At 42.7% G+C, this 27,331-nt stretch overlaps 1 protein-coding gene across 2 annotated transcripts in view; it reads right to left on the bottom strand.

Moving 5' to 3' along the window:
- The window catches only part of SESN2 (sestrin 2), a 75,231-nt gene that overhangs the window by 6,101 nt on the left and 41,799 nt on the right, over positions 1-27,331 (bottom strand). For both annotated transcript variants that reach the window (XM_060784315.2, XM_060784317.2), the window contains exons 3-9: positions 20,727-20,924; positions 18,332-18,514; positions 15,730-15,942; positions 12,698-12,857; positions 9,127-9,242; positions 6,599-6,789; positions 1,418-1,562 (exon numbers count right to left, since the gene is read on the bottom strand). In XM_060784315.2, coding sequence (XP_060640298.2) covers positions 1,418-1,562; positions 6,599-6,789; positions 9,127-9,242; positions 12,698-12,857; positions 15,730-15,942; positions 18,332-18,514; positions 20,727-20,924 — 1,206 coding nt within the window. The remainder of the gene's footprint in view (positions 1-1,417; positions 1,563-6,598; positions 6,790-9,126; positions 9,243-12,697; positions 12,858-15,729; positions 15,943-18,331; positions 18,515-20,726; positions 20,925-27,331) is intronic.

The raw sequence follows: 27,331 nt of genomic DNA, 5'->3' as shown, positions 1-27,331 counted from the left end.
TGCCTAAAGACCTTGGCCTGCACTTAAACACAACCAGCACTGACAAAATTACCATTTGCCAGCTGCAAAAAGCTACCTTACTGGAATGTGCATGCATTATTCGCCGATGCATCACACCGTCCTAGACACTTGGGAAGTGTCCGATGTGTGATCCAATACAACAGCCAGCAGAGTGACCTTGTTTGCTATGGACTCATCTTGTTGTGTTTCAAATAATAATAATAATAATAATAATAATAATAATCCAGTTCTTGTGGGTTTTTTCGGGCTATATGGCCATGTTCTAGAGGCATTTCTCCTATGCCTCTAGAACAGTGGTTCTCAACCTTCCTAATGCCGTGACCCCTTAATACAGTCCCTCATGTGGTGGTGACCCCAACCATAATATTGTTTTCATTGCTACTTCATAACAGTCATTTTACTACTGTTATAAATCATAATGTAAATATCTGATATGCAGGATGCATTTTCATTCACTGGACCAAACTGGGCACAAATACCCAATATACCCAAATGTGAATGCTAGTGGGGTTGGGGGAGGACTGATTTTGTAATTTGGGAGTTGTAGTTGCTGGGATTTATAGTTCACTTCTAATCAAAGAGCATTCTGAACTCCACCAGCGATGGATTTGAACCAAACTTGGCTCCCATGACCAGTGGAAAACACTGGAAGGGTTTGATGGGTATTGACCTTGAGTTTGGGAGTTGTAGTTCACCTATATCCAGAGAGCACTGTGGACTCATGCAATGGTGGATCTGGACCAAACTTGGCACGAATACTCAATATGCCCAAATGTGAACACTGGTGGAGTCCGGGGAAAATAGATCTTGACATTTGGGAGTTGTAGTTGCTGGGATTTATAGTTCATTACAATCAAAGAATATTCTGAACTCCACCAACGATATAATTGGCTCAAACTTCCCACACAGAATCCCCGTGACCATAAGAAAATACTGTGTTTTCTTATGGTCTTTGGTGACCCCTCTGACACCCCCTCGCGACCCCCTCGGGGGTCCCGACCCCCAGGTTGAGAAACACTGCTCTAGAACATGGCCATATAGCCCGAAAAAACCCACAAGAACTGAGTGATTCCAGCCATGAAAGCCTTCGACAATACAATAATAATAATAATAATAATAATAATAATAATTATTATTATTATTCAATGGCACATTAGATTCAAATAAATATGGTAATTTTCCTTAACCCACTAGCTAAGAATTACTGCCATGGTGAAGCTGTTCACATTTGGGCACAACAAGTGTCTAGTCCACACCTTCTCTGTGATCTTGGGCCAGTTCCTATTTTTTACTCATCGGAAAAAGTCTCTTGTCCTTGCTGTGTGTTAAGTCTCAAGCCCAGACTAGTCTTTAAGGTCCCAGAAGAAAGAGGAGGTGGACACAGGCTTTCTCTCACCTTCTCAGAATGTTTGAAGTGCCTCCAGAAGTGAGTGTACATTCTCTTGGTGGTCTTCTCTGGATAGCAGGCTACCGTTTTGATGTAGATTTTCAAACTACGCTCCAAAAGCTGGTTCACCTCCCTGTAATCATAGTCGTCGTATCTGGAGAGGGGTGAAGACAGAAACAAAAGGCTTTACACAAGGTCAGATCATTGGTCAAACAAGCCCATCAAACATTTAAGGCTTGTATTTTAAAATAACAATGTTAACAATGATAAAAGTTAAGATAAAACAATAAAACCCTTTGAGACCGCACTGGCAAGATATTGCTGATGAACAAACAATGCTTGCAACAGGAGATTTTTTTTCTTATGCAGACACGTAACAAAAAAAAATGGGGGGGGGGGGGGGGTTTACAGAGGGCTGGAATTGATTAATAGCATTTCAATGGGAAAATTAACTCCGATTGACCGACAATGGAAGCAACCAGCAGTGATCAATGATTGGTTGAGAATGGACACAACCAGCAGCGATCACTGATTGGCTGAGAATGGACACAACCAGCAGCAATCTCTGATTGGCTGAGAATGGAAACAACCATCAACGTTCTCCGATTGGTTGAGTATAAACACAACCAGCAGTAATCACTGATTGGCTGAGAATAGACACAACCAACAGTGATCTCTGATTGGCTAAGAATGGACACAACCAGCAGCTGAGAATGGACACAACCAGCAGCAATCTCTGATTGGCTGAGAATGGACACAATCAGCAGTGATCTCTGATCGGCTGAGAATGGACACAACCAGCAGCAATCTCCGATAGGTTGAGTACAGACACAACCAGCAGCAATCTCTGATTGGCTGAGAATGAAAACAACCATCAGCGATCTCCGATTGGTTGAGTATAGACACAACCAGCAGTGATCACTGATTGGCTGAAAACATACACAACCAGCAGCGATATCTGATTGGTTGAGAATGGACACAACCAGTAGCGATCGCCGATTGGTTGAGAATGGACACAACCAGCAGCGATCTCTGATTGGCTGAGAATGTACGCAACCAGCAGTGATCTCTGATTGGCTGAGAATGTAAACAACCAGCAGCGATTTCTGATTGGCTGAGAATGGAACCAACCTGCAGCGATCTTTGATTGGCTGAGAATGGGCACAACTAGCAGTGATCTCTGATTGGCTAACAATGGACGCAACCAGCAGCTACTACAATTCCCAGAACCCTCTTGTGGTTGTGGTAAAAACTTTTTTTAAGTTCCCCAAAATTAGTGGATTGGTGAAACGTTCTGAAAGTTGGCAGGTACTTTCCAGTCATACATGTGGCCTACAAGAGTGAAGAGTTTGTCGAACTTTTAAAATATACTAACCTATCCTGAAGATAAAATGCTGGGTTACTTTAAGTATTGTAAGTGCTGAGTCACAGATACAGTGATGACACATGAGGATAATGAAACCCTGAAGTTAGGTTTGCATCAGGTGTAATGAAAGCATGAATGGAACATTACATCATTAAAGTATCTATAAGAATACCAACAGAATAAGTTGGGGTTGGATGTGGTGATGATGTATGGTGAATTGGAAGATTCTGGAGAGAGCTGTGAATACTGTAAATAGCTGCAACAAAAGACCAAGTCTTCCTGTGGAAAGATGCTCCTGCCTCTGCTCTTTATAGCAAGTACTGCTCATACTATAAACCAGTGGTTCTCAACCTTGGGTCCCCAGATGTTTTTGGCCTACAACTCCCAGAAATCCCAGCCAGTTTACCAGCTGTTAGGATTTCTGGGAGTTGAAGGCCAAAAACATCTGGGGACCCCAGGTTGAGAACCACTGCAGTATAAACAGTCCTTTAATACTACTTGGAGGTAGTTGAGAAACTCTGCTTCAGGTCCTCAGAAGCACTTTAACCACCCGTTGGGTTGGTCTCCCTACATTATCTTTTAAAACTCTCCTGCTTAGATACATCCTACCTCTGTTCACGGCCAGTGTTTATTTTAAATAATTTAATTTATTACATCTGGCCCAGCCATAAGGTTTTAAATTTTGTGTGTTATTGCTTATATGTGAGTTATATTAATTGTATTATTTTATTTGCTGACTGCTTTGTTGTTTTACTGATGTGTTGTTGGGCTTGGCCTCATGTAAGTTGCCCCGAGTCCCCTTGGGGAGATGGTGGCGGGGTATAAATAAAGCATTATTATTATTATTATTATTATTATTATTATTATTATTATTACTAGCCGTCCCCCACTCTCGTGGTCATGGCTGTTCTGTGTGGGAGGTTTGGCCCAATTCTATCGTTGATGAGGTTCAGAATGCTCTGTGATTGTAGGTGAACTACAAATCCCAGCAACTACAACTCCCAAGGTTCTATCTTCCCCAAACTCCACCAGTGTTCACATTTGGGCATATTGAGTATTTGTGTAGAGTTTGGTCCAGATTCATCCTTGTTTGACTCCACAGTACTCTCTGGATGTAGGTGAACTACAACTCCACAACCAAAGGACACTGCCCACCAAACCCTTCCAGTATTTTCTGTTGGTCATGGGAGAACTGTGTGCCAAGTTTGGTTCAATTCCATCGTTGGTGGGGTTCAGAATGCTCTTTGATTGCAGGTGAACTATAAATCCCAGCAACTACAACTCCCAAATGACAAAATCAATTTTTTGAGTGAAGTACATACATTGGGTTGGTAGGTGTATTGTGTCTAAATTTGGTGTCAATTCGTCCAGTGGTTTTTGAGTTCTATTAATCCCACAAATGAACATTACATTTTTATTTATATAGATGATGATGATGATGATGATTATTATTATTCAGGTTGAAAAAAGTGCCCTCCTGATAGGCCTAAAAATGACTGAGAAACAAGCCTCTAAAGTTTCCCCATTCTCTTCAATAGGCCAAATCTTTCCAGAATGAAAACAGAACACCCCTCCCTATTTTGGCAACAGCTCAGAAAACACAATGGGGGGCCAGCTGAAAACAGATCCAAAAACAGTAAGGTTTGGGGGAGTTTTGCACACCCCTATTGAAAAGTACATGTATTTATCGCCTGTCCCAAGAAGAAAAATTCCTTTAATTCCACCAAGTTAGCAGGACAAAAGATTTCTCCACCTTGTGTGACCGTGGAGCAGAACAAACAACTCTGCATCTGTATGCTCGTCCACTATGCCCTGCCTCATGCACAGAAGAAGAATTGTTGGAGGCTACAGATGGTTACTGTTGTGCTCCTTCTATTTTTATCAGTTTTATACTAATCCATGCAATGTTTTTGATACAAAATAAAAAATAAAATTAAAAAAGCAAGACAATTATGCCAGCCTTCTTGGTTTAAAGCCTGTTGTGCACGTGGCACACCCAGCAGAGACACTAATGGGACAAGTCCTCCCACATTGTTCAAGTGTGCCTAACCTCCCACCTCTCAGGCCAACGGGGTGGCTCAGTTTCTGATTCATACCAGTTGGACAAGACCGACCCAAGGCCATCCACGTGGCAGAGTGATTCAGCCCAATGTAACTTGCAAAACCCACACAAGAGATGTTCTGCACAGGACCAAGCCACTGGACAATAGTTTCCCATAACTGTTTCCACACATAACACCAAATCATAATTGGCACCACGCGACTGAGGTCTGAGAGCATACCTTCCCTCGCCTCCTTGCCTATGGGACTGTCATAGTTTGAAGCAAACTATGGTCCACTGCTGCTTGGCAACTCGCATGTATCAGCAAACCACAATTAACCCATGATTACTAAACTAAGTTTGGGAACAGCTAGGGAAAAAAAAAACTGATGCAAGAGGTGCGGAGATGTATGTAAATCAGTATTTCTCAACCTTCCTAATGCTGTGACCCCTTAATACAGTTCCTCATGTTGTGGTGACCCCCAACTATAAAATTTATCTTCATTGCTACTTCATAACTGTAATTTTGCTACTGTTGTGAATCGTAATATCTGATACACAGGATTTATTTTCATTGACTGGACCAAATTTGGCACAAATACCCGATATGTCCAAATTTGAATACTGGTGGGGTTGGGGGGGGGGGGGGGGAGGGATTGAGTTTGTCATTTCGGAGTTGTAGTTGCTGGGATTTATAGTTCACCTACAATTTATTTATTTATTTATTTACTGCATTTGTATACCGCCTTTCTCAGCCAATTGGTTTCCAACAAATCAGTATACATACATCATAATATAGATAAAAACATTAAACAGTATAACACATCACAAAAGCAATAAAAACAACATCATCAGCATCTCATTATTCTCAAGCACTGTCCAATTCAATTGTCAGGTCATTCAATTTCCTATATTAGCTACTCTGTATTTGTAAACGCTTGCTCGAATAGCCACGTTTTAACTTGCCTCCGAAACGTCAAGAGGGAGGGAGCAGATCTGATCTCCCTAGGGAGGGCGTTCCATAACTAACTGTGGAATGGCTGGGGTGGGGCAAGGAGCTCTTCTCTGCTGGAGCTAGGTGTGAATGTTTCAACTGACCACCTTCAGGCTCAGCCAGGCCTTCAAATGCTAATGAAGGTGGTCAGTTGAAACATTCACACCTAGCTCTAGCAGAGAAGAGCTCTTTGCCCCACCCCAGCCATTCCACCCATTGTCCTAATTCCAACAGACCTCACTACATCTGAGGATGCTTGCCATAGATGCAGGCGAAACATCAGGAGAAATGCCTCTAGAACATGGCCCTATAGCCCGAAAAAACCCACAAGAACCTAAATAAATAAATGGTTCTTCAGTTTAACAGCTGAGTTACCTGTGTGCCATTACAGGAATGCTTATGAATATCACATGTTCAAAAGGTTGACTTCCAACAAGGCCATGCTTTCCTTGACTAGTGGTTTTCAAAAGGTGGTCTCCACATGTTCATGGAGAGTCACATTTGCCAAACGGATGTGACATCATTTTTACCTTTTCAATAAGGTTATGGTGCACTTATTTCCAATAGGTTATGGAATTAACAATACAAATTTTGATAGGGCAACAAACACTGAACAAACACTGAAAGCACCTTTTATGTTAAAGTGCTTTGAGTCCCCGTTGGGGAAGATAAAGTGAGGTATAAATAATAATAATAATAATAATAATAATAACAATAATAAAGTATATTCCAATGTCCAAGCTAACAAACGGTATAAGAGGAGGAAATAATGAAGTATTTGTAACATACCGGATTCCAAAGACGCAGTGAACGTAATTCCAGATAGCTCTCCTGAGCATGGATGTGTCCACCCCACTGTGCATGGCTATGGTGTTATAGGTTAAGTTGTAGACCACCTGGTATTTCTCATCGAGCAACTGACCCACATCAGGATATAGGCGGTTGATGAGTGAATAGCCATGATCTTCCCAAGTATAGTCCTGAATGGAGAACAAGATAATGTCTATATCTGTGTGCCTCACAGGGTTGTAGTCCTCCAGATATTGTTGAGGCCCGCATCATCACAGTTAAGAGTGAAGGAGTATGGCAGACGTTATCCAAAAACATATTGAAGCAGGCATGGGCAAACTTTGGCCATCCAGATGTTTTGGACTCCAACTCCCAAAATTCCTAACAGCCTCAGGCCCTTTCCTTTTCCCCCTCAGCCGCTTAAAGGGCCCGAGGCTGTTAGGAATTGTGGGAGTTGGAGTCCAAAACATCCGGACGACCAAAGTTTGCCCATACTGATGTAAATAATGCCTTTAAAAATATTTTTATATTATTGTGCATCCTCTAATTACCTGTAATGGATCGTGATTGTACTTTTGCAATGTACTTTTGACATGCAAGGGAAATTACGACACTCCTGCAGGTATCCAAAATACTCCAAAATTATCTACATAGGTGAACTTCGCTTTCTTATGGTTCCATGTACACAAAACAAAATTTGCACCAAATTATAAAAATATTTTGGAGATATTTCAATAAGGTGTATATTAAATATAAATGAATTGGATGTGTAGACTTGTGTCCCATCTCCAAGACAATACAGGCAGCCTCCAGGTTATGAACAAGAGAGGTTCTGTAATTTTGTTCTCAAGTTGAACCTGTATGTAAGTTGAGACAGGGACATTTTAAAAGTGTAACTTCAGGAATATACAGATTTAGGCAGCACGAGGAAGGTTTAACACTCCTGTAATGTTTGCTTTGCTGTCTGTGCCCCTGTTCAGAAGATTTCACCACATTTTCTGTCCATGTGATAATTGGATTTTGAAAAGTTTAGGATGTCCTGGAAACAAGGATTGGTGAGAAAGCTTCAGTGGAGAACCCTTTCCCCCATGATAATAACTCTTTTGGGAGTGGATTTCCCTTCCTAGCTGTAGATTTCCCTCACTTGTCTCACCCCTGTTCTTAACTATGAGTCATTCGTAAGTCAGATGTTTGTAACTCGGGGACGGCCTGCTCATGAAAATACAGGTGTTACAAATCCCCCCCCCCAAAAAAAAACCCCACCCAAAATCCAAAACACTTCTGATCCCAACCATTTTGGATAAGGGATAACTCAACCATGGACTCAAAGCCATGGTATTCCCTGTAGTAACCTACGGATGTGAGAGCTGGACCTTAGGGAAGGCTGAGCGAAGGAAGATAGATGCTTTTGAGCTGTGGTGCTGGAGGAAAGTTCTGAGAGTGCCTTGGACTACCAGAAGATCCAACCAGTCCATCCTCCAGGAAATAAAGCCCGACTGCTCATTGGAGGGAAGGATACTAGAGACAAAGTTGAAGTACTTTAGCCACATCATGAGGAGACAGCAAAGCCTAGAGAAGACAATTATGCTGGGGAAAGTGGAAGGCAAAAGGAAGAGGGGCAGACCAAGGGCAAGATGGATGGATGGCATCCTTGAAGTGACTGGACTGACCTTGAATGAGTTGGGGGTGGTGACGGCCGACAGGGAGCTCTGGCGTGGGCTGGTCCATGAGGTCACGAAGAGTCGAAGACGACTGAACGAATGAACAACAACAAACCTGGACTTGACAGATCTAAGTATTATTATATTGCATCTCACATTTAAATCTAAGATTGCTAAAGTTCTGAACCTAGAGCCTTGATGTTGTATCACATCTTGCCAAAAAACTTGCAAATTGCCCCGTTGCCTCTCCAATTCAGATTGCAAGGTAGCCACAAACAAGCAAAAGGGTTGAGAGCTTTTTGAAGGACACCATGAAAAGCAAATGTAGCTTTCTGGCAAAGAAATTACCTCACGAACAAAGTAGGAAGGCTTTATTTCTAAAAGCAAACAAAAATCCAACTGACAGTTTCCCTCATGCCTCCTATCCCTCACCTTGGCCCCTTCCGCTTCATTGCTCCCACTTCCATGGAAACCCTCTCCTTGTTTCAAATATACACAGGCCAGGTCTAAGGCATGGTCTAATTTCCTTGCTTCACACAAAACCAGAAAATAAGGTCATGACAACAAGTATGCAATGCAAGCAAACTATGCAAAGGCTCCGAGTCTGCAGGAATTACACAAATGCAACAATGACGAACTGCATTGTTGAATGACACAATTTTTATACCTACTGTGAACTGGAAGCAACAATAAATGGCCACAAAAATAGGCATTGGAGGCTACATGGGCCCTGTGGGTTACACTTTCCCAATCCTGGACCCAAGGGAAGAATTGAAACAGAGTTTGAGAGACTTTGGAAAGGGAAAAGGCCGGAGACTACGGACATGCATGCAAAATGCCGATCTTGAATACACAGAGATGGGATACCTGAGCTCGGAAAGTTGGAGGTGTTTGTTCTCCTCTTCTAGTAAAATCCTTGTATCCAAACTCGGGATCTTCCACAAAGCACGATATATTGGGAGGCGGGGAGTGTTCAGCAATATCTGATGGGTTAAAAAAAGACGTTTTAATGCTTTCATATTGTCAGTAAGGACCCTCCTTCTATTGCAGTGGTTCTCAACCTTCCTCATGCTGCGACCCCTTAATACAATTCTGCATGTTGTGGTGACCCCCAACCATAACATTATTTTCCTTCCTACTTGATAACTGTCATTTTGCTACTGTTATCAATCGTAATGTAACTATCTGATATGCAGGATGTATTTTCATTCACTGGACCAAATTTAGCACAAATATCCAATATGCCTAAAATTGAATACTGGTGGGGTTGGAGGGGGTTGATTTTGACATTTGGGAGTTGTCGTTGCTGGGATTTATAGTTCACCTGTAATCAAAGAGCATTCTGAACTCTACCAACAATGGAATTGGGCCAAACTTGGCACACAGAACTCCCATGACCAACAGAAAATACTGGAGGGGTGGGTGGACATTGACCTTGAGGTTTGGAGTTGTAGTTCGCCTACATCCAGAGACCACTGTGGACTCAAACAATGATGGACCTGGACTAAACTTGGCATGAATACTCAATATGCCCAAATGTGAACACTGGTGGAGTTTGGGGAAAATAGACCTTTATATTTTGGGAGTTGTAGTTGCTGGGATTTATAGTTCACCTAAAATCAAAGAGCATTCTGAACCCCACCAACGATAGAATTGGGACAAACTTCCCACATAGAACTCACATGACCAACAGAGAATAATGTGCTTTCTGATGGTCTTTAGTGACCCCTCTGACACTCCCTCGTGACCCCTTCAGGGGTCCCGACCCCCAGGTTGAGAACCACTGTTCTATTGCCTGGCCCTCTTGAACATCTACATAGACCATAAATGGAATGTCATATAAGACAGCTTTATTATTCTTCACAAGGAGATGCATTTTGCCAAGAGATGACCAATATACAGGCCCTACATCTATCCTTCTGCGTTAATACCTTGCTTCTCTTTAAGCTTCCAAGGCTAAACTATGCAAGTTACCAAGAATGATTCATAGAATCACACATACAGCCTTTTAAGTGGCATACAACAACAAAATGGCATGCACAACAAAAGGAAGTCACAGAGAAAAAGGAAAACATACTTAAAAGTCACTAATCTAAAGAATAATACAATTTGCAACAGTCTCACAAAAGAATGCATCGGAGTTGTTCAAAAGATAAGGAAGTTTATAATACCCTTGTGATAGAGAACACTGAAAAAAATGGAATTCCCGTATTTCATCCATATATTATCTTATTCAGGGCAAACAAACAAAGGATGATGAAGTGTTTCAACAGAGACCAAGTTACAAGAACAAACCCTTTTGGAACGCTCCACGTTATATCATCCAAAAGAGCGGATGCCAACACATTACATCTTGAAGTTGCCAAAGCTCTCACCTGGATGAGATGAATCAAAATAGGCAAAGCTATGCTTCCATAACTCTATGATTGCATGGATTTAATGACGTGGTAGGGGAACAAGTTGCCTTTGTTGCAAGAGCCAGATTAAATTCAGATTGTGGCGCAGCTGGCTGAGTGTCAGCTGCATTAAGATCACTCTGACCAAAAGGTCATGAGTTCAAAGCCATCCTGGGTTGGAGTGGGTTTCCAACCCATTGTGTAGCCTGTTGTCGACCTTTGCAACCCGAAAGACAGTTGCATCTGTCAAGTAGGAAAATTAGATACCACCTTAAAGTGTTAAAGGTTAAAGGTTGTCCCCTGACTTTAAGTCCAGTCATGTCTGACTCTGGGGTGTGGTGCTCATCTCCATTTCTAAGCAGAAGAGCCGGCGTTGTCCGTAGACACCTCCAAGGTCATGTGGCCAGCATGACAGCATGGAGCGCTGTTACCTTCCCACCTGAGCAGTACCTATTGATCTACTCACATTTGCATGTTTTCGAACTGCTAGGTTGGCAGAAGCTAGGGCTGACAGCGGAAGCTCACGCCGCTCCCCGGAATCGAACCTGCGACCTTTCGATCAACAAGCTCAGCAGCTCAGTGCTTTAACCCACTGCGCCACCGGGGGCTCCTTAAAGTGTGGGGAGGCTAAATTAACTAATTTATGAGACCATAAAAAAGACTCCAGCAAGCACTCCAGAAAAAGCATGTGGAAGTACTTCATCAGTGTCGCAGATGGACGATGAAAGTGACAGCTCCCCTGGCGGCCAGAAAAAGTTAAATAGCCTCTGTCTATGTCTGTATATGTTGTATGTCAAAATTGGCATTGAATGTTTGCCATATATGTGTACACTGTGATCCGCCCTGAGTCCCCTGCGGGGTGAGAAGGGCGGAATACAAAAGCTGTAAATAGATAAATACCAATCGCAATGTTATCTCTTCCTTAGGAGGCTTTCTTTCTACCAAAATAATATGGTTTATTTATTATTATTTATTTCATATATTTATACCCCGCTCTTCTCACCCTAACGAGGGGACTCAGGGCGGCCTCACAACGAACACAATATCATCACCATCATAAACAATCAACAAATATATTAAAACAGTTCATTAAAACAATTGATTAAACACGCCAGTTAAAAACCAAATCCAAGTCTGGGTTAATTCATTGCCACAAGCTGCCTAAGTCTTCTTTCCACTTGCTGCTATTCGCTAGTCAAATACCTGGTCCCATAGCCAAGTTTTCAGTTTTCTTCTAAAAGACAGGAGGGGAGAAAGTTCCACAGATGGGGGGCCACTGCTAAGAAGGCCCTGTCTCTTGTCACCACCAATCGTGTTTGCGATGGCGGTGGGATCGAGAGCAGGGCCTCCTCTGATGATCTTAAACTCCGTGATGGTTTGTAACAGTAGATACGTTCGGACAGGCAGTCTGGGCCAGAACCGTTTAGGGCTTTAAAGGTTAAAACCAGCACTTTAAATTGTGCTTGGAAGCTGATCGGGAGTCAGTGGAGCTGGCGGAACAGAGGGGTTGTGTGCTCCCTGTACTCCACTCCAGTGAGCAACCTGGCTGCCGACCGTTGGACTAGTTGGAGCTTCCGGACAGTCTTCAAAGGCAGCCCCACATAGAGTGCATGGCAGTAGTCTATTCGGGATGTAATGGTTGCACTATTTACAACAAAGTTTCCACAACATAAAGTCCTTTATACTTCCATGCTGGGCTTCTTCCTCATGCAGTTAAACAGCTTTGCTCTCACAGAGCCTCCTCTCACACCAAAATTACACAAAAGCTTCATATAGTAGTTTTACACACAACTTTACACACAAGGCCTTTAACCTTTAACCTTTCTTTCACTGAAGCTTCTCACGCTTGGTCTTCTCATAGACTAAGGCCAACTTCACAGAGAAGCCTCCTCACACAGACAGAGGCATTCCCTCACTGAGGCAAACTAACACTAACAGGCTTCGGTCTACTCACACTTTCAGTGCTTGACTCATATTTTTGCAGTCAAAAATACCCAGTTAATTTTTAATTTTTCTGACATTAACTTCTTATCTCATCTTACCTGAGGGAGTGACAAGGAGGCTCTCTCTCTTTTCCCTCTCAAAGCAGATTTCCATTTCCTCCGGGGTGACTTCTTCTTCATCCAACTGGCATTCCTGCAAGAGCTTCATCCTTTCCATCAGCACTTCTACTTCCTCCATAGCATCTGTGCCCTGGGAAAACTGGAAGCAGACAGGGTTGGGTTAGCAACGATTGCAGGAGACAAGATGCATCACACAGACCCTCCTCTCACCTTTGGAGGGTTTTGAACTACACCCCCCTCCCATAATCTCTAGGTCAGCTGAGATTGCTGGGACCCAGAAGCCAAGCATATCTTAAATGCCACAAGTGGTCATCTTGCTCAACATGATACATATTTTAAAAGATTCAAAACAGATGAATTAAATTGAATAGAAATAACACCTTTAACTTTGCTAGCTAGATTTACACCAGGAGACCATCCAAAGTTGATTCTACAAAGCAAACCAAAGCAAGCAAAGCATACAAGATTATCTAAATACAATTTACCGTATATACTCGAGTATAAGCTGACCCGAATATAAGCCGAGGTACCTAATTTTACCACAAAAAACTGGGAAATCTTATTGACTCGAGTATAAGCTGAGGGTGAGAAATGCAGCTGCTACTGGTCAATTTGACAGATGGCCACCCAGTCTTTCTGTCATTCCCTCCCCCCCCTCCTCACGGAGCACGAGCTTTCCTCAGCGGTGCCAGAGGAGGAGGAAGACCTGCGGTAGGCTTTTCCGCAGGCTTGCTCTCCTTCTTCCTTGTTCCATGCGCAGCAGCAGTGGCGGGGACAGCGACGGGAGGAAGCAGAAAAGGTGCGCAAGGGGCGAGGGGAAAGTGCGCGCCACTCCCCTTCCTCTCTTGCCGTGCGCGTACCTTCTTCGGCGGCAGAGGCACGAAAGACACGCGAGGGAGAAGAGAAAGGTGTGCGCCTTTCTCTCCTCCCATGCCCTGTGCGTGCCTTCACCGCCGCTGCCGAAAAGGCGCACACGGGACATGGGAGGAGAGAAAAGCGCGCACCTTTCCCTTTTCCCTCGCGCGTCTTTCCTGCCGCCGAAGAAGGTGCGCGCGCGGCAAGAGAGGAAGGGGAGCGGAGCGCACTTTCCCCTCGCCCCATGTGTGGCTTTTCTGCTTCCTCCCGCCGCTGGCCACACATGGGACAAGGAAGAAGGAGAGCAAGCCTGCGGAAAAGCTTGCCGCAGGGGCTTCCTGCTCTGCCGCCACTGAAGCTGCCGAGGAAGGCTTGCCTTTCCCTCCTCCCTCGTTCCGTGCGAGGTTTCCTCGGCGGAGGAGGGAGCTGTGGGGCTTGTCTACTGCCTTGCTCTCTTGCAGGCTTGGAGGAGGGAAAGGCACGCAGGGAGCGAGGGAGGAGGAGAGGTAAGGATCCTGGTGGGAAGACATGGGGAAAGGGCTCTTCCTTCAGCCCCACACACTCCCGCCAGGACCCTGACCCGAATATAAGCCGAGGGGAGGTTTTTCAGCCTGAAAAAAGGCTGAAAAACCCGGCTTATAGTCGAGTATATACGGTAGGAAGAATTTTGAAATTCTTACATGTAGGATGGAGCCCTCTTCACATACTTAGAATAGAAGAGAATACCTTTGTTTGTCATTGTGCTCTTGCATAATGAAATTACATGCCTTCCCCTGCACACCACAAAACAACACCCCCATCCTCCACACCCGCAATGCCACCACACAGCTTCCAATGCCTCTTCAATGCAAAACCTCAGAATTCAACATAACCACAGCTATAGGATAAAAGTTATCTTTCAGTCTGTTTGTCCATGTCTTTGTCACCCGCTCTCAAGACACAAGAAATAAGTAGACTCCTTTAAAAGTAATATCGTTGGTTTACTCACAAACTTCATTAAACAGGTACTTTGCATATCAATCCAATTGCAAATAGATTTGAAGTAGTTTATCTGTGCAGATAACACAGGGCATCTTTCTTAGAACCAACAGTCTAAAGTTCAAAGCATCTATCTCAGTGGTTCTCAACCTTCCTAATGCTGCGACCCCTTAATACAGTTTCTCATGTTGTGGTGACCCCCAACCATAACCCTAACATTATGAATCGCCATGTAAATAATGATCTGCAGGATGTATTTTCATTCACTGGAGCAAATTTGGCACAAATACCTGGTATGCCCAAATTTGAATACTGGTGGGGTTGGCGGGGGGATTGATTTTGCCATTTGGGAGTTGTAGTTGCTGGGATTTATAGTTAACCTGTAAACAAAGAGCATTCCGATCTCCACCAACAATGGAACTGAACCAAAGTTGGCACACAGAACTCCCATGACCAACAGAAAATACTGGAAGGGTTTGGAGGGTGTTGACCTTGAGATTTGGGAGTTGTACTTGCTGGGATTTATAGTTCACCTACAATCAAGGAGCGTTCTGAACCCCAACAATTATAGAATTGGGCCAAACTTCCCACATAGAGACCCCCATGACCAACAGAAAATACTGTGTTTTCTGATGGTCTTTGGCAACCCCTCTGACACCCCTTCACGACCCCTCCAGTGGTCCCGACCCCCAGGTTGAGAAACTCTGATCTATTCGGTCTGAGAGTGTAATAAGAGTCTCTAAAGCATAAACTGTACTGTTTCTAACATGGAGTCTGAGTCCTGAACAATCCCAGATGTGATCCCATGGTCTGCAGCCCCTCCCACAACATAGAGCTAAGGAAAACTGCATACCAATACACACATATACAGTACAGTAAGCAATCTAATTATATACATAACAAATAACTAGTGGAGGCTTGAAAAAGGTTGCTATTTCATACAGTCATAAATATTTTGTATATGATTTGCATTAGATACCTGTACAACGTATTGTAAATATTTTCTTTTCTGTTTTAAGTACGTTTTTCTTTCTGTTTTTTTCCTTTTCTTCTTTTTTGTTTTTTCATTTACACAACAAAAAAACCATTTATCTCAAATAAAGTAAACAAAAGCCCCAAATGCATTCTGATTTTCAGAATGCATCTAAGAGAGGTTTTTTTTCTCTCTGCCAACTCACGCTGGAAGTGTTCATCCCCTCGTCGGAGCCTGGGCTGCTGTCACAGCTGTGTGGGGAAGGGGGCTGGAAGGTGTGGGTTGCTTCCTGGTCGCTCTCCAGGTTGATGCCGCAGCCAAACACAAAGGAAGTCAACGAGTGGTAATGGGTGAGCAGCACCAGCGCCTGGATGAGTTCTGCCAACGACCAACTGTTCTCCCCTGTTTTCAGGAGCGCCTGTGGGGGGGAAAACAACAGCCTGAGTCCCTCTAATCTATACATATCAAAGAGCTGCATATCTACAAGCAGCAAATGGGGAAGGGGAGGGCGGGGCGGCAGGAATTAATGGACATTGGGTGCAACAAAACATAAAGATAGCCCAGGCATTGGCAAACTTGGGCCCTCCAGGTATTTTGGACTTCAATTCCCACAATTCGTAACAGTCAGTACTGGGATTGACTGGCTTCAAGGGAGCAGCCTCCAGGCTTCGTGCCCTTGTCTGCTTTGCTGTCTGCTTTGCTCTTGCCCACTTTGAGAAACTTTGGGTTAGTTGATTTTTTTGTGGTTTTTATTTCTGGTCTGTTTGACTTCATGAAGAGAGATAGAGAGAAAGAGGCTGGAAAGAGGAGAAGAGGAAGAAGAAAAGGATGCTTCTGCCTCTTTTTCACTTTGTGCTTCCTTGCCACAACTTGGTGCTTCTACCATTTTAAAGTCAATCTTTTTTATTGGTCCATGTGAATGTGCATTTAGACATTCTTTGTTATTTATTACATAGTTTTTCTTATTTAAAAGCACGTAAGAAATAAATTGGGGGGAGGAGTTCAGGGGGTCGGAAAATTTGCTTTGAGACAAGAGAGATTTGAGTTAAGAGCTCAGCCACAGAACCAATTAAACTCTTAACTCAAGGTATCACTGTATCAGGTTCCAGGTTTCTTTTGTCTACTTGAGATCAGAACTATAGTAAAGTCTTGCTTATCCGACCTTCACTTATCCGACATTCCATCTTATCCAATGCTCTTATCCGACGTCCTCTTTCCCTCTAGCATTTTCCCATCAATTAAAGGAGCGCTCTCCAACTTTCTGACATTCCCAATAAGTGAAAAAAGCGAGAGGAGGAGGAGAGAGGAAGGAATCCAGGTGTCCCCTGGACAACGTCACTGCAGACAGCCAATACTCTCACACCAGAAGCGACTTGCAGTTTCTCAAGTCGCTCCTGACAAAATATTTTAGGTGTCTAGCACTGCATCGGATGGGTAACAGTAGGAGACTCCATATTGTCCGACATTTTCGCTTATCTGACACTCTGCTGGCCCATTTATGTCGGATAAGCGAGACTCTACTGTATTCTAGGGGCCCAGGAATTAAGTGCAGTGCTCTAGCAGGTTCTATGGCTATTCATTCCTGGGGCCTATTAGAGGAAGTGACCTGGGTAAATTGGAAGGAAGAATAAGGCCATATTCCAAAATGTCTAGGGCTGATCTAGAACTAGTCATTCTCAAAGGCTTGTTGAAACTACCAGGTCTTCAAGGGGAGGGATGGGGCCTGTCTAATTTCCCTGGGAAGGGCGTTCCAGAGGCGAGGGGGGGGGGGGGAGAGGCACCACTGAGAAGGCCCTCTCTCTCATCCCCACCAACCGTACTTGTGACAGTGGTGGGAGTGAAAGGAGGGCCTCCCTGGAAGATCTTAAAGTTCACGCCGGTTCATAGAAGAAGATGCGATCGCGGAGATAGGCGATAGTCCAGTCTGGACGTAACCAAGGCGTGGACCACCCTGGCTAAGTCAGACTTCATGAGGTATGGTCGCAGCTGGCACACAAGTTTGAGTTGTGCAAAGGACCTCCCGGCCACCACCGACACCTGAGCATCAAGCGACAGCGTTTAGTCCAGGAGGACCCCCAAGCTACAAACCTGCGCCTTTAGGGGGAGTGCAACCCTGTCAAGCACAGGTTGCCACCCAATACAGACCAGGAGGACCTCTGTCTTGTCTGGATTAAGCTTCAACCTGTTAGCCCTCATCCAGTCCATCACAGCTGTCAGACACTGGTTCAAGGTCCGGGAGGCTTCCTTGGAATTAGGTGGGAATGAGTAGTAGAGTTGGGTGTCATCTGCGTAGAGATGGCACCCAACTCCAAAACTCTGGATAACCTCACCCAGTGGTTTCATGTCGATATTGAAAAGCATGGGGGATGGAATGGAACCTTGCAGGACCCCACAAGTCAAAGGCCATGGGTCTGAGCAGGTATCCCCCAGCTTCACCAACTGGGAGCGACCCTCCAGGAAGCAGCGGAGCCACTGCAGAGCAATGCCCTCAAGAAACATTCTGGAGAGCCGCCCCAGAAGTATACCATAGTCGATACACAGCAGTTCCTTATAGCACTCATCCTTCCCTAACATGGGGTCCGTCAGGTGTTCAACTTCCAGCAGTTCTTGTCAATATAAAAAACAAAGAGGACTCAAGAATGCTAGAAACTGTATAAAATATTCAGAGGGTGCCATGTTTGGGACAATGTGTGAATCTAACCATTCTCCCACATTGTTGAGAAGGTTTTTCCAAACTTGTTGAACACGAACGGCCACAGAATTGTTAGCAATTTTAGGGTTCCCAGTTCCAATCTCCCTTTACTCACCTTGATGTGTTCCTTAGTAATCAGCCAAGGTCGGTGGGCCAGGATCTTGTTGATTTCGTTGAGATTCCTCAGTTTCTGCGGGGCGTATTGTAAGCCGCGCAGCCAAACTGGATCCCCACCCATCTGCAGAAACTCCCCCATGTGGAAGCCAACCAGATAGGAACACTGATGCCTCGCAGCAGCCTGAGAAAGCAAGCAAGATGGATGTGTGAAGCTCAGCTACCATTTATAGACAGATAGCAAAATATCCTCAGACAAGAAGGAGATCCCATAGATGTTCCTGGATTGCAACCCACATCAGATCCAAGTCAACACTATCAACAATCATGAATGCTGGAAGCTGAAGTTCAACAGCATCTGGAGGCCTATATAGAAGGTCTCTTCTGAATTTGCAACTGCCCAATGGCTTCCGCTTAGCAGGTCACCTGGCTCCTACTATTCTGCATTCAGACTGTGAAGCAAATGAGATTTTGATGGGACGGAAATACCAGGCAAAAGGCTAAGCCAAGCAGGTGGGGAAATGAGATGATTAATAATAATAATCACCACCATTATAGTATTTTATTTCTTACCCCCCTCTCGTCATGGTGGGTTACTGTGTAATTAGAATAATAATAATAATAATAATAATAATAACAACAATAATAATATTGCATTGGTTCATGCATATATACATGTATATAGATTTGTTTCACTGTTTTTATGAATATGTGAATTGAAAATAAAAAACATATTAATCCTATTATTATTATTATTATTATTATATTTATTTATACCCCACTTTATCTCCCCAAAGGGGACTCAAAGCAGCTTGACATAAAAACATTAGTATACCATTTAAAACTTACAAGTATACAAACATTAAAACAGAATTAAACACAAACAGCACTAACAAATTCAGTTAAAATCCATTCAAAACATTCAAAGTTAAAAACCACAGCACCGCCTGACTAGATCTTAACTTATACCGCACTTTACCTCTCCCAGAGAAGACTCAAAGCGGCTTAACCTAAAAGCATTAGCATACTATTTAAATATACAAATATGCAAACACTGAAACAGAATTACCATATATACTTGAGTATAAGCTGTGTTTTTCAGCCCTTTTTTTAAGGCTGGAAAAGCCTCCTTCGGCTTATATGCGAGCCAAACTTATTTATTATTTTACTCTGTTATTATTATTACATTTCTTATTTTACACTATTTTATTGTCATTACTACACTTACATTATTTTACCCTATTGTTATTTTATTACATTTATTATTTTTCTCTCATTATTATTATTACATTTATTATTTTCCTCTCATTATTATTATTATTATTATTATGTATTTTTACTCTATTATTACATTTTCATTATTTAACTTTATTATTATTATTACATTTATTATTGTACTCTATTATTATTGGAAGGCTACCTCAGCACATTTACATTGAAGGTTAGAATAATGGTTTCATCAGAATTGGACAGTCTTACATTAAATTACAGTTTTATGTAAATCTTCAAAAACTTTTAATCTACAGATGCCTCAATTCATATAATTTTATTGACATCTATTTTGATTTTAAAATTGACCATTTCCCACCCATGGCTTATGCTAAAATCAATAGATTTTCCCAGTATTTTGTAGCAAAATTAGGTGCCTCGGCTTATATTTGGATCAGCTTATAATGAAGTATGTACGTAAATATAAACAGTATTAAAATTTCACAGGTAAAAATGATTAAAACATATTTGAAGTTAAAGTTAAAATATATATACATTGTAAAAATTCTATAAATATACATATTTCTATACATATTAAAATGAAGGATGAAACCACAAGCAGTCTTTCTGTTTCATGCTGCTATATACTGCTGTGGATGTAAATAAGCATATATATATATATATATATACACACACACACACACACACACACACACACACACTGCAATCTGAGTGAAGTATATAGGCATCCTGGTGTAATGCTAAAGGCTGAAAGGAATTGAACGTTCAATGTTTAATGATGTTCAATACTGTTTTAATACTTGTATATTTGAATATTTGAAGATGTATAGCACTTGTGAGCTGCTTTGAGTCTCCGTATGGAGAGAAAAAAGATATAAACATAAACATAATAATAATAATAATAATAATGGAATCAAATATTTTTTGGTATAAACCGGCGTTGAAGTTGTGCAGTTCCAGAAGCTGGACTGTTAACTCTCAGCAATCTTCACCTGTCAAATCGTAGTATTTTGCTCTGCTGCCTGAAGCTGATGGGAACTGTTGCCAGACCATATGGAGATCCTTATGATTGATGTATGTGCACATATTCATTCAAACACAATAAGGCTCCTTTGGAGTCTACACCTGCCAGTGCACCCCTCTTTTCTACGCACATACGCACTCACCATGATGGCAATGTAGTGGCGTTTGTGATACGGTAGAGGCCCGTCCATCCGCAGCAGGAGGTACTGTGTCTTCCAAAAGCTGGTTAGGTACTCAGGATGAAGCCCCATCACCATGGTAATGTTATCCACCCTGCCTGTTGAAACAAAGGCCTCGATGAAGAGGTTACGCTGGGCTCTCTCTGCTCCTTCCTGTAGGATCTGTTAGGGCATGTAAAAAATCAGTCAGTGAGTTTGTTAACTGAAAATTCAAAGCACGAAGCTTACTGGTTGGGCTATGCCCAAGAAGCTAGCTGAGCCTGGGAGTTTTGGCAACAGTTACATATTTAGGCATTAGCTGTGCATAAGCTTGCAGAGAGTTTGGATTTTTGCTCCTGGTCTGCTGGAAGAAAGGCTTCTACATGGACACCCGAAGACCATTTGAATCTCTCTCACATGACTGTATATATGTTGCCCTGCATTACAAAGAGTAAACTTCTTGTTCATCTGTGTGGCATATTTTCTTTCACTGGCAAGACAGTGTGTGGACTGGTAAAATGTGAACTATGTGTGATTTTCATTCTGCCACAGAATCTACAAGTAGACAACGGCATAACCTTGTGGGAAAAACATACTACTTTTTGAACAGTCCTACCAGCTGTTAGGAATTGTGGGAGTTGAAGTCCAAAACCCCTAGAGGAGAGTCAAATTTGGCCCATGCCTGGTTAGTGAGTAGTAACTATTTTATTTTTACTTTTTGGGCCTGTTTATTTGTCTTCTTTGGTGTGCCATTGTATCAACAGAACTCTCCTCCACGGTCATGTTTCAGCTGAGCCGATTCCACCACAATCCCACGCCAACTTTCTTTAGTTTGGGATTGTGAAGGGCTAGCTCCTTTGTTTCCCACTGTAATCATATCCCTCTGCAATGTGTTGCGGTCAACACTGTGAGATTATTAGCACTGTGGCACTTTGGAAAAAGAGCAGCCGCTGGCAATAACAACAACCGTCCCAGATAGGCTGGTAAAAACTCTTGTAGAGCCAGTTTTGCAGTGAGGAAACCTGGGTTAAAAATAGCCCTTAAGCGCTGGTGCACCTTTCCCCACTTTTTCTAACAAGTCAACACAGGGTGGGATGAGCCTGCGCTGAGCTGCCAGACCACAAACTTCCTCTTCTTCCCAGCCCCCCAAACTTTGTTGGCATTCTTGGCCAGACCGGCTGGACACTCTAGTCATTCGATTTTAGATGGGGTTTTAATCTATTGTTGTTTAACTATGTATTGTCGAAGGTTTTCATGGCCGGAATCACTGGGTTGTTGTAGGTTTTTTCGGGTTATATGGCCATGGTCTAGAGGCATTCTCTCCTGACGTTTTGCTGCATCTATGGCAAGCATCCTCAGAGGTAGTGAGGTCTGTTGGAACTAGGAAAAAGGGGTTTATATATCTGTGGAATGACCAGGGTGAAACAAAGGACTCTTGTCTGCTGGAGCTAGGTGTGAATGTTTCAACTCAACACCTTGATTAGCATATAATGGCCTGACAGTGCCTAGAGCAAACTTTTGTTGAGAGGTGATTAGATGTCCTTGTTTGTTTCCTCTCTGTTGTGCTGTTGTAATTTTAGAGTTTTTTAAACATAGCTGTTTAACTATGTTTGTGCTAATAGTCTATTATATTGATGTTGGGTTTTGTATAATTTATTCCTTTTATAAGATATGATTATGATGGTGTGGTTCGTTTTTATTGTATGTTACGGTTTTTTACTTTTTACATGTTGTTCACCGCTTTGAGTCCTGACTTGAGATAAAGACAGGATAGAAATAAACAAATATATAATAACAACCCCAGCTCCACCAAGCACTTCATATGTGACTGCCCGGTGTGCTCATTGGCTGCTGCAGAAAGTGTCCTAAAAGCAAGGTGCAAAGGGAGTTTCCAAATGCAAGCAGAAGAAGGCAGCTATTGGTGGGTAAGAGAGAGAGAGAGAGAGAGAGAGAGAGAGAGAGACCTAGGATATTTGCAGCAGCAGCTATTTCTGTTTTCTGGATTTTGCTGCATGGAACTTGGCAAATTACACCTGAGAACTTACAGCAGTGTTTCTCAACCTGGGGGTCAGGACCCCTTGGAGGGGTTGCGAGGGGGTGTCAGAGGGGTCACCAAAGACCACCAGAAAACACAGTATTTTCTGTTGGTCATGGAGGTTCTGTGTGGGAAGTTTGGCCCAATTCAATCGTTGGTAGGGTTCAGAATGCTCCTTGATTGTAGGTGAACTATAAATCCCAGCAACTACAACTCCCAAATGTGAAGGTCTATTTTCCAAAACTCCACCAGTGTTTACATTTGGGCATATTGAGAATTCATGCCGAGTTTGGTCCAGATCCATCATTGTTTTGAGTCCACAGTGCTCTCTGGATGTAGGTGAACTACAACTCCCAAAACTCAAGGTCAATGCCCACCAAATCCTTCCAGTATTTTCTGTTGGTCATGGCAGTTCTGTGTGCCAAGTTTGATTCAATTCCATCGTTGGTGGAGTTCAGAATGCTCTTTGTAGGTGAACTATAAATCCCAGCAATTACAACTCGCACAGGACAAAATCAATATCCTTCCCCAATCCCACCAGTATTCAAATTTAGGTGTATTGGGTATCTGTGCCAAATTTGGTCCAGTGTATGAAAATACATCCTGCATATCAAATATTTACATTACTATTCATAACAGCAGCAAAATTACAGTTATGAAGTAGCAATGAAACTAATTTTATGGTTGGGGGTCACCATAACATGAGGAAGCGTATTAAGGGGTCGCGGCATTGGGAAGGTGGAGAACCACTGACTTACAGCAACACCTGAGGTTGCTCTTTTGGGCCCTCATCCTGAGATAGAGACAGAGAAAGATTAATTTTATTGCAAGGGCTTAGCAGAGCTGAAAATAATTTAGAAAAAAAAATAGCTCCTGCTTTTTTTCAGTTGCCAAAAACAAAAATAAGCTGCAAGCAATGTGGCAAATTAGGCAGCAACATTAATGGCCAACATGCTTACATAATGAACAGTGGTATCACATATTATCTTTTAGGTTAAGAACATGCAGCCTCAACAACAACAACAACAACAACAAAGCCAACAGAGATTCCTCAGAGCAGCCCAAGTGCGCAGCCACCTGACAGGTTGCTTGTTTGGTTTACCCGTCCAATGCACACCCTCCCTGCCCTTTCCTCCGCAGGTCAACAGAGGAGTTCCAAAAACACGCTTCTGGGCTTCTGGGGTCGACATCTCCCCAGTGGCATCTTTGGACTGACGTGGGGACTGTCCGTGCCACCAGCACTACAGAGCTGTCCAGGAACATGTCCAGATCAGGTTCCCACAGCCCCCTTGAGCCACCAAGAGCTCAGCTCTGGAGAGGGAAGGAGGAGAGCAGCCAAATGCGACAAAGCTGTCAACAGATCCAGCAAAACAGCTAAGCGGTGGAGCAACAACGGCAGTCTGATTGGCTGCCCTGTCAAAGTGGGGCCGTCCACAGCTGGGGAGGAACACCACACAATCCAATGGGTGGGTAAAGCAGTTGGATGGTTGCTGACGCCGAGATAAGTTGTTTTGTGCATGCCGGGGAGTCCTTGATAAACGAAGAGATGATGACACCACAAGGCAATGCAACAACATGTGTCACCTCCCATCACCCAAGCAAGCAAGGGGGGGGGGGGGAATAAATGAGTTAAGCAAGGACAAACAGGAGGACACAATAAGCAAACAAAAGCCTCCCCTCCACACCCGTCCAAAAGAGACCTAGCTTCGGTGTGGAATTCCCGCCTCCAAGGTCTTGTAACAGCCGTAGTCTGTTACAACACTATTAGGGGACATGCAGGCAGGAGATAAATACTGCCTTTACTTTTAGGAAAGGACACATCTGCATAGCAGGAAAAGAGTATTCAAAGCAGGGATTGCATATGATTTGGGGGAGAAGAGAGTTCAGAATGGAGAGCTATCCAGAAAGTAAGGTTATATTTTTTTTAAATTCCAAAGAATGAATATATTTTAATAAACTTACATGGATTGTAGCATAGGTATTACATTATTTTTCCACACAATCACCTTCCAGTTCAACACGTTTTGAAATCCGTGGGACGAGTTTTTAATGCCTGTGTCATAGAAGTTTCCCTCCACCTTTTTTAGCCAGTTTGTCACTTTGATTTTCACCTCATCGTTGTGGGAAAAGTGTTTTCCACCCGGGCGTTCCTTCAATTTAGTGAACAGATGGAAGTCACTGGGTGCGTGATCAGGGTTGTGAGAGGGGTGGCTTCAAACATCCCAATCAAATGAAGTCAACAGCTTTTGTGTTGCATGAGCGGTGTGCGGACATGCATTGTCATGAAGGAGACAGACTCTTGCCATCAGCATCCTACGATGTTTGTTTTGGATGGCTCTGTGAAGTTTCTTCATGGTCTTGCAATATATTCCATACCCATTTTGTCACATGCTGTCTTGACATTATGTCCTCTCCATAAACTGAACTGATTTCACACTGAATAACAGCGGCATTCTTGCAGTTAGCATTTCAATAGCATATTACAGCGTGAACTTGGAGGGAAACGGAATGAGGACACTCATCTCTAACCTTCACCACAATGCCAGTCAATGAGCGTCTGACGACTGGCACTGCTCGTTCGCTTCCGATGGCTTCCCGCTACACGGCAGTGAGACCAACTTCCCCTGAGAAAATGCCTTACTTTTCTTTGATATGAATATACTATATTCTTATTGATGGAGCTTAAAGCAGTATTGGCTGTTTTAGCTCCTGTATCACGCTGCTGATTTGTGTTCAGCCTGCGGTCTACTAAGATTCTTGCATCCCTTTTATTTACATGTACTGTTCTCAAGCCAAGTGGCAGCCATACATGTAGTACTTATGTTTATCTCTCATCTTGTTATGTTTGTCCCTGTTCTCCAATCATTTTGAATCCTGCTCCTATCCTATAGGACATCAGCTACACCGCCTAATTTGATGTCATGGCTTCTATTTCATAATCGACATCATTCCTAAAGATGTTAGACAACACTGCAGCTAGGACAGAGATCTGTAGCATCCTATTAGCCCCTTTTCTACAAGACAAAGTATAGCCAAACTCTCTGCATTCAGTTTATCAAAGACTTACAGATCTATATACCTGTAACACTGGGAAGCCCACAGATCGCTACCCTGCTTGTAAGAACATAATGGAGAAACCTTGTCAAAAGCCTGACTGAAATCAAGATATTCTACACCCACAGCACTTCCTTGATCTACTAATCTTGTTGATCCATCAGAAAAGGCATGAGGTTAGCTTGACATCGCTTGCTTTGAGGAATTCACACTTGGAGATCACAATATTCCTTCCCAAGTGTGCATAGGTTGAATGTTTAGTGATCTGTTCTAATAAATTTCCTAACATCAACATCAGACTGACTGGCCAACAGTTTCTCCGGTCTTCTTTTTTTGCCCTTTTTGAAAATGGGAGACAAGGTTTGCTGGCTTCCAATCTTCTGAGACCTCACCTGATCTTCCAAAATTTTTCAAAACTTATTGATAGTTGCTCAAAGATTACATCTGCTGACCACCCTAGAGAGATGCATTCAATTAAAGTAACTAAATATTCCTTTAGAGCAGGCATGGGCCAACTTCGGCCCTCCCTCCAGATGTTTTGGACTTCAACTTTCACAATTCCTAACATCATTACGACTATCATTCTCCTTTCTGGATTTACTTATTTTAGGAAGACATGATTCAACTTTTCAGTATGGCTTTCAGGCTTATAGTAGGCAATGACATCATTGTTATTTGTTTTCTTTCTTTGCTTAACTCAAAGGCTCTCACAAACCATTTTCTATGCGCTAAGTAAAGGATATCAATATTCAGGCAGGCTTTGATAGATGAAGGTTTCTAAGATCAATTCAGGGGCTGTGGTGGTTTTGAACTTTGAATGTGCTTTGATGGTTTTTAACTGGGAATTTTCTGAACACTGTTTATATTCAATCCTGTTTTAATGTTCACATATTTGTATATTCAAAATGTTTTTTTTTATGTCAGTAGTGACTTGAGAAAGTGCAAGTTGCTTCTGGTGTGAGAGAATTGACCATCTGCAAGGACGTTGCCTAGGGATGGCCAGATGTTTTATATTTTCCTGTGGGAGGATTCTCTGATGTCCCCGCATGGGGAGCTGGAGATGACAGACGGGAGCTCAACCCACTCTCCTTGGATTCGAACTGCTGACCTGTCTGTCAGCAGTCCTACTGGCACAAGGTTTTAACCCATTGCGCCATCGGGGCCTCCATTCGAAATGGTTATGCGGATGCTTTTATGTTAAGCTGCTTTGAATCCCCTTCGAGAGAGATCAAGCGGGGTATAAATATTTTATTATTATTATATAATTAATAATTATATAATAGTCATAATCATAACATCACATCATGACCACTATAGTAGCAGGGTTTTGTTTGTTTGTTTTACAATAACTGATCTCCTACAAAGTTAAACTCCAATCAACAGTAGGATAGAAGCTGCTTTGAATCCCCTTCGAGGGAGATCAAGCGGGGTATAAATAATAATAATTTATTATATCATTATTATATAATTAATAATTATATAATGATCATAATCATAATAA

The sequence above is a fragment of the Anolis sagrei genome, chromosome X (assembly GCF_037176765.1).
Source record: "Anolis sagrei isolate rAnoSag1 chromosome X, rAnoSag1.mat, whole genome shotgun sequence".
Lineage (NCBI taxonomy): Eukaryota > Metazoa > Chordata > Lepidosauria > Squamata > Dactyloidae > Anolis > Anolis sagrei.
Note: the sequence above shows the minus strand (reverse complement) of the source record. Positions and strands in the feature narration are given on the sequence as shown.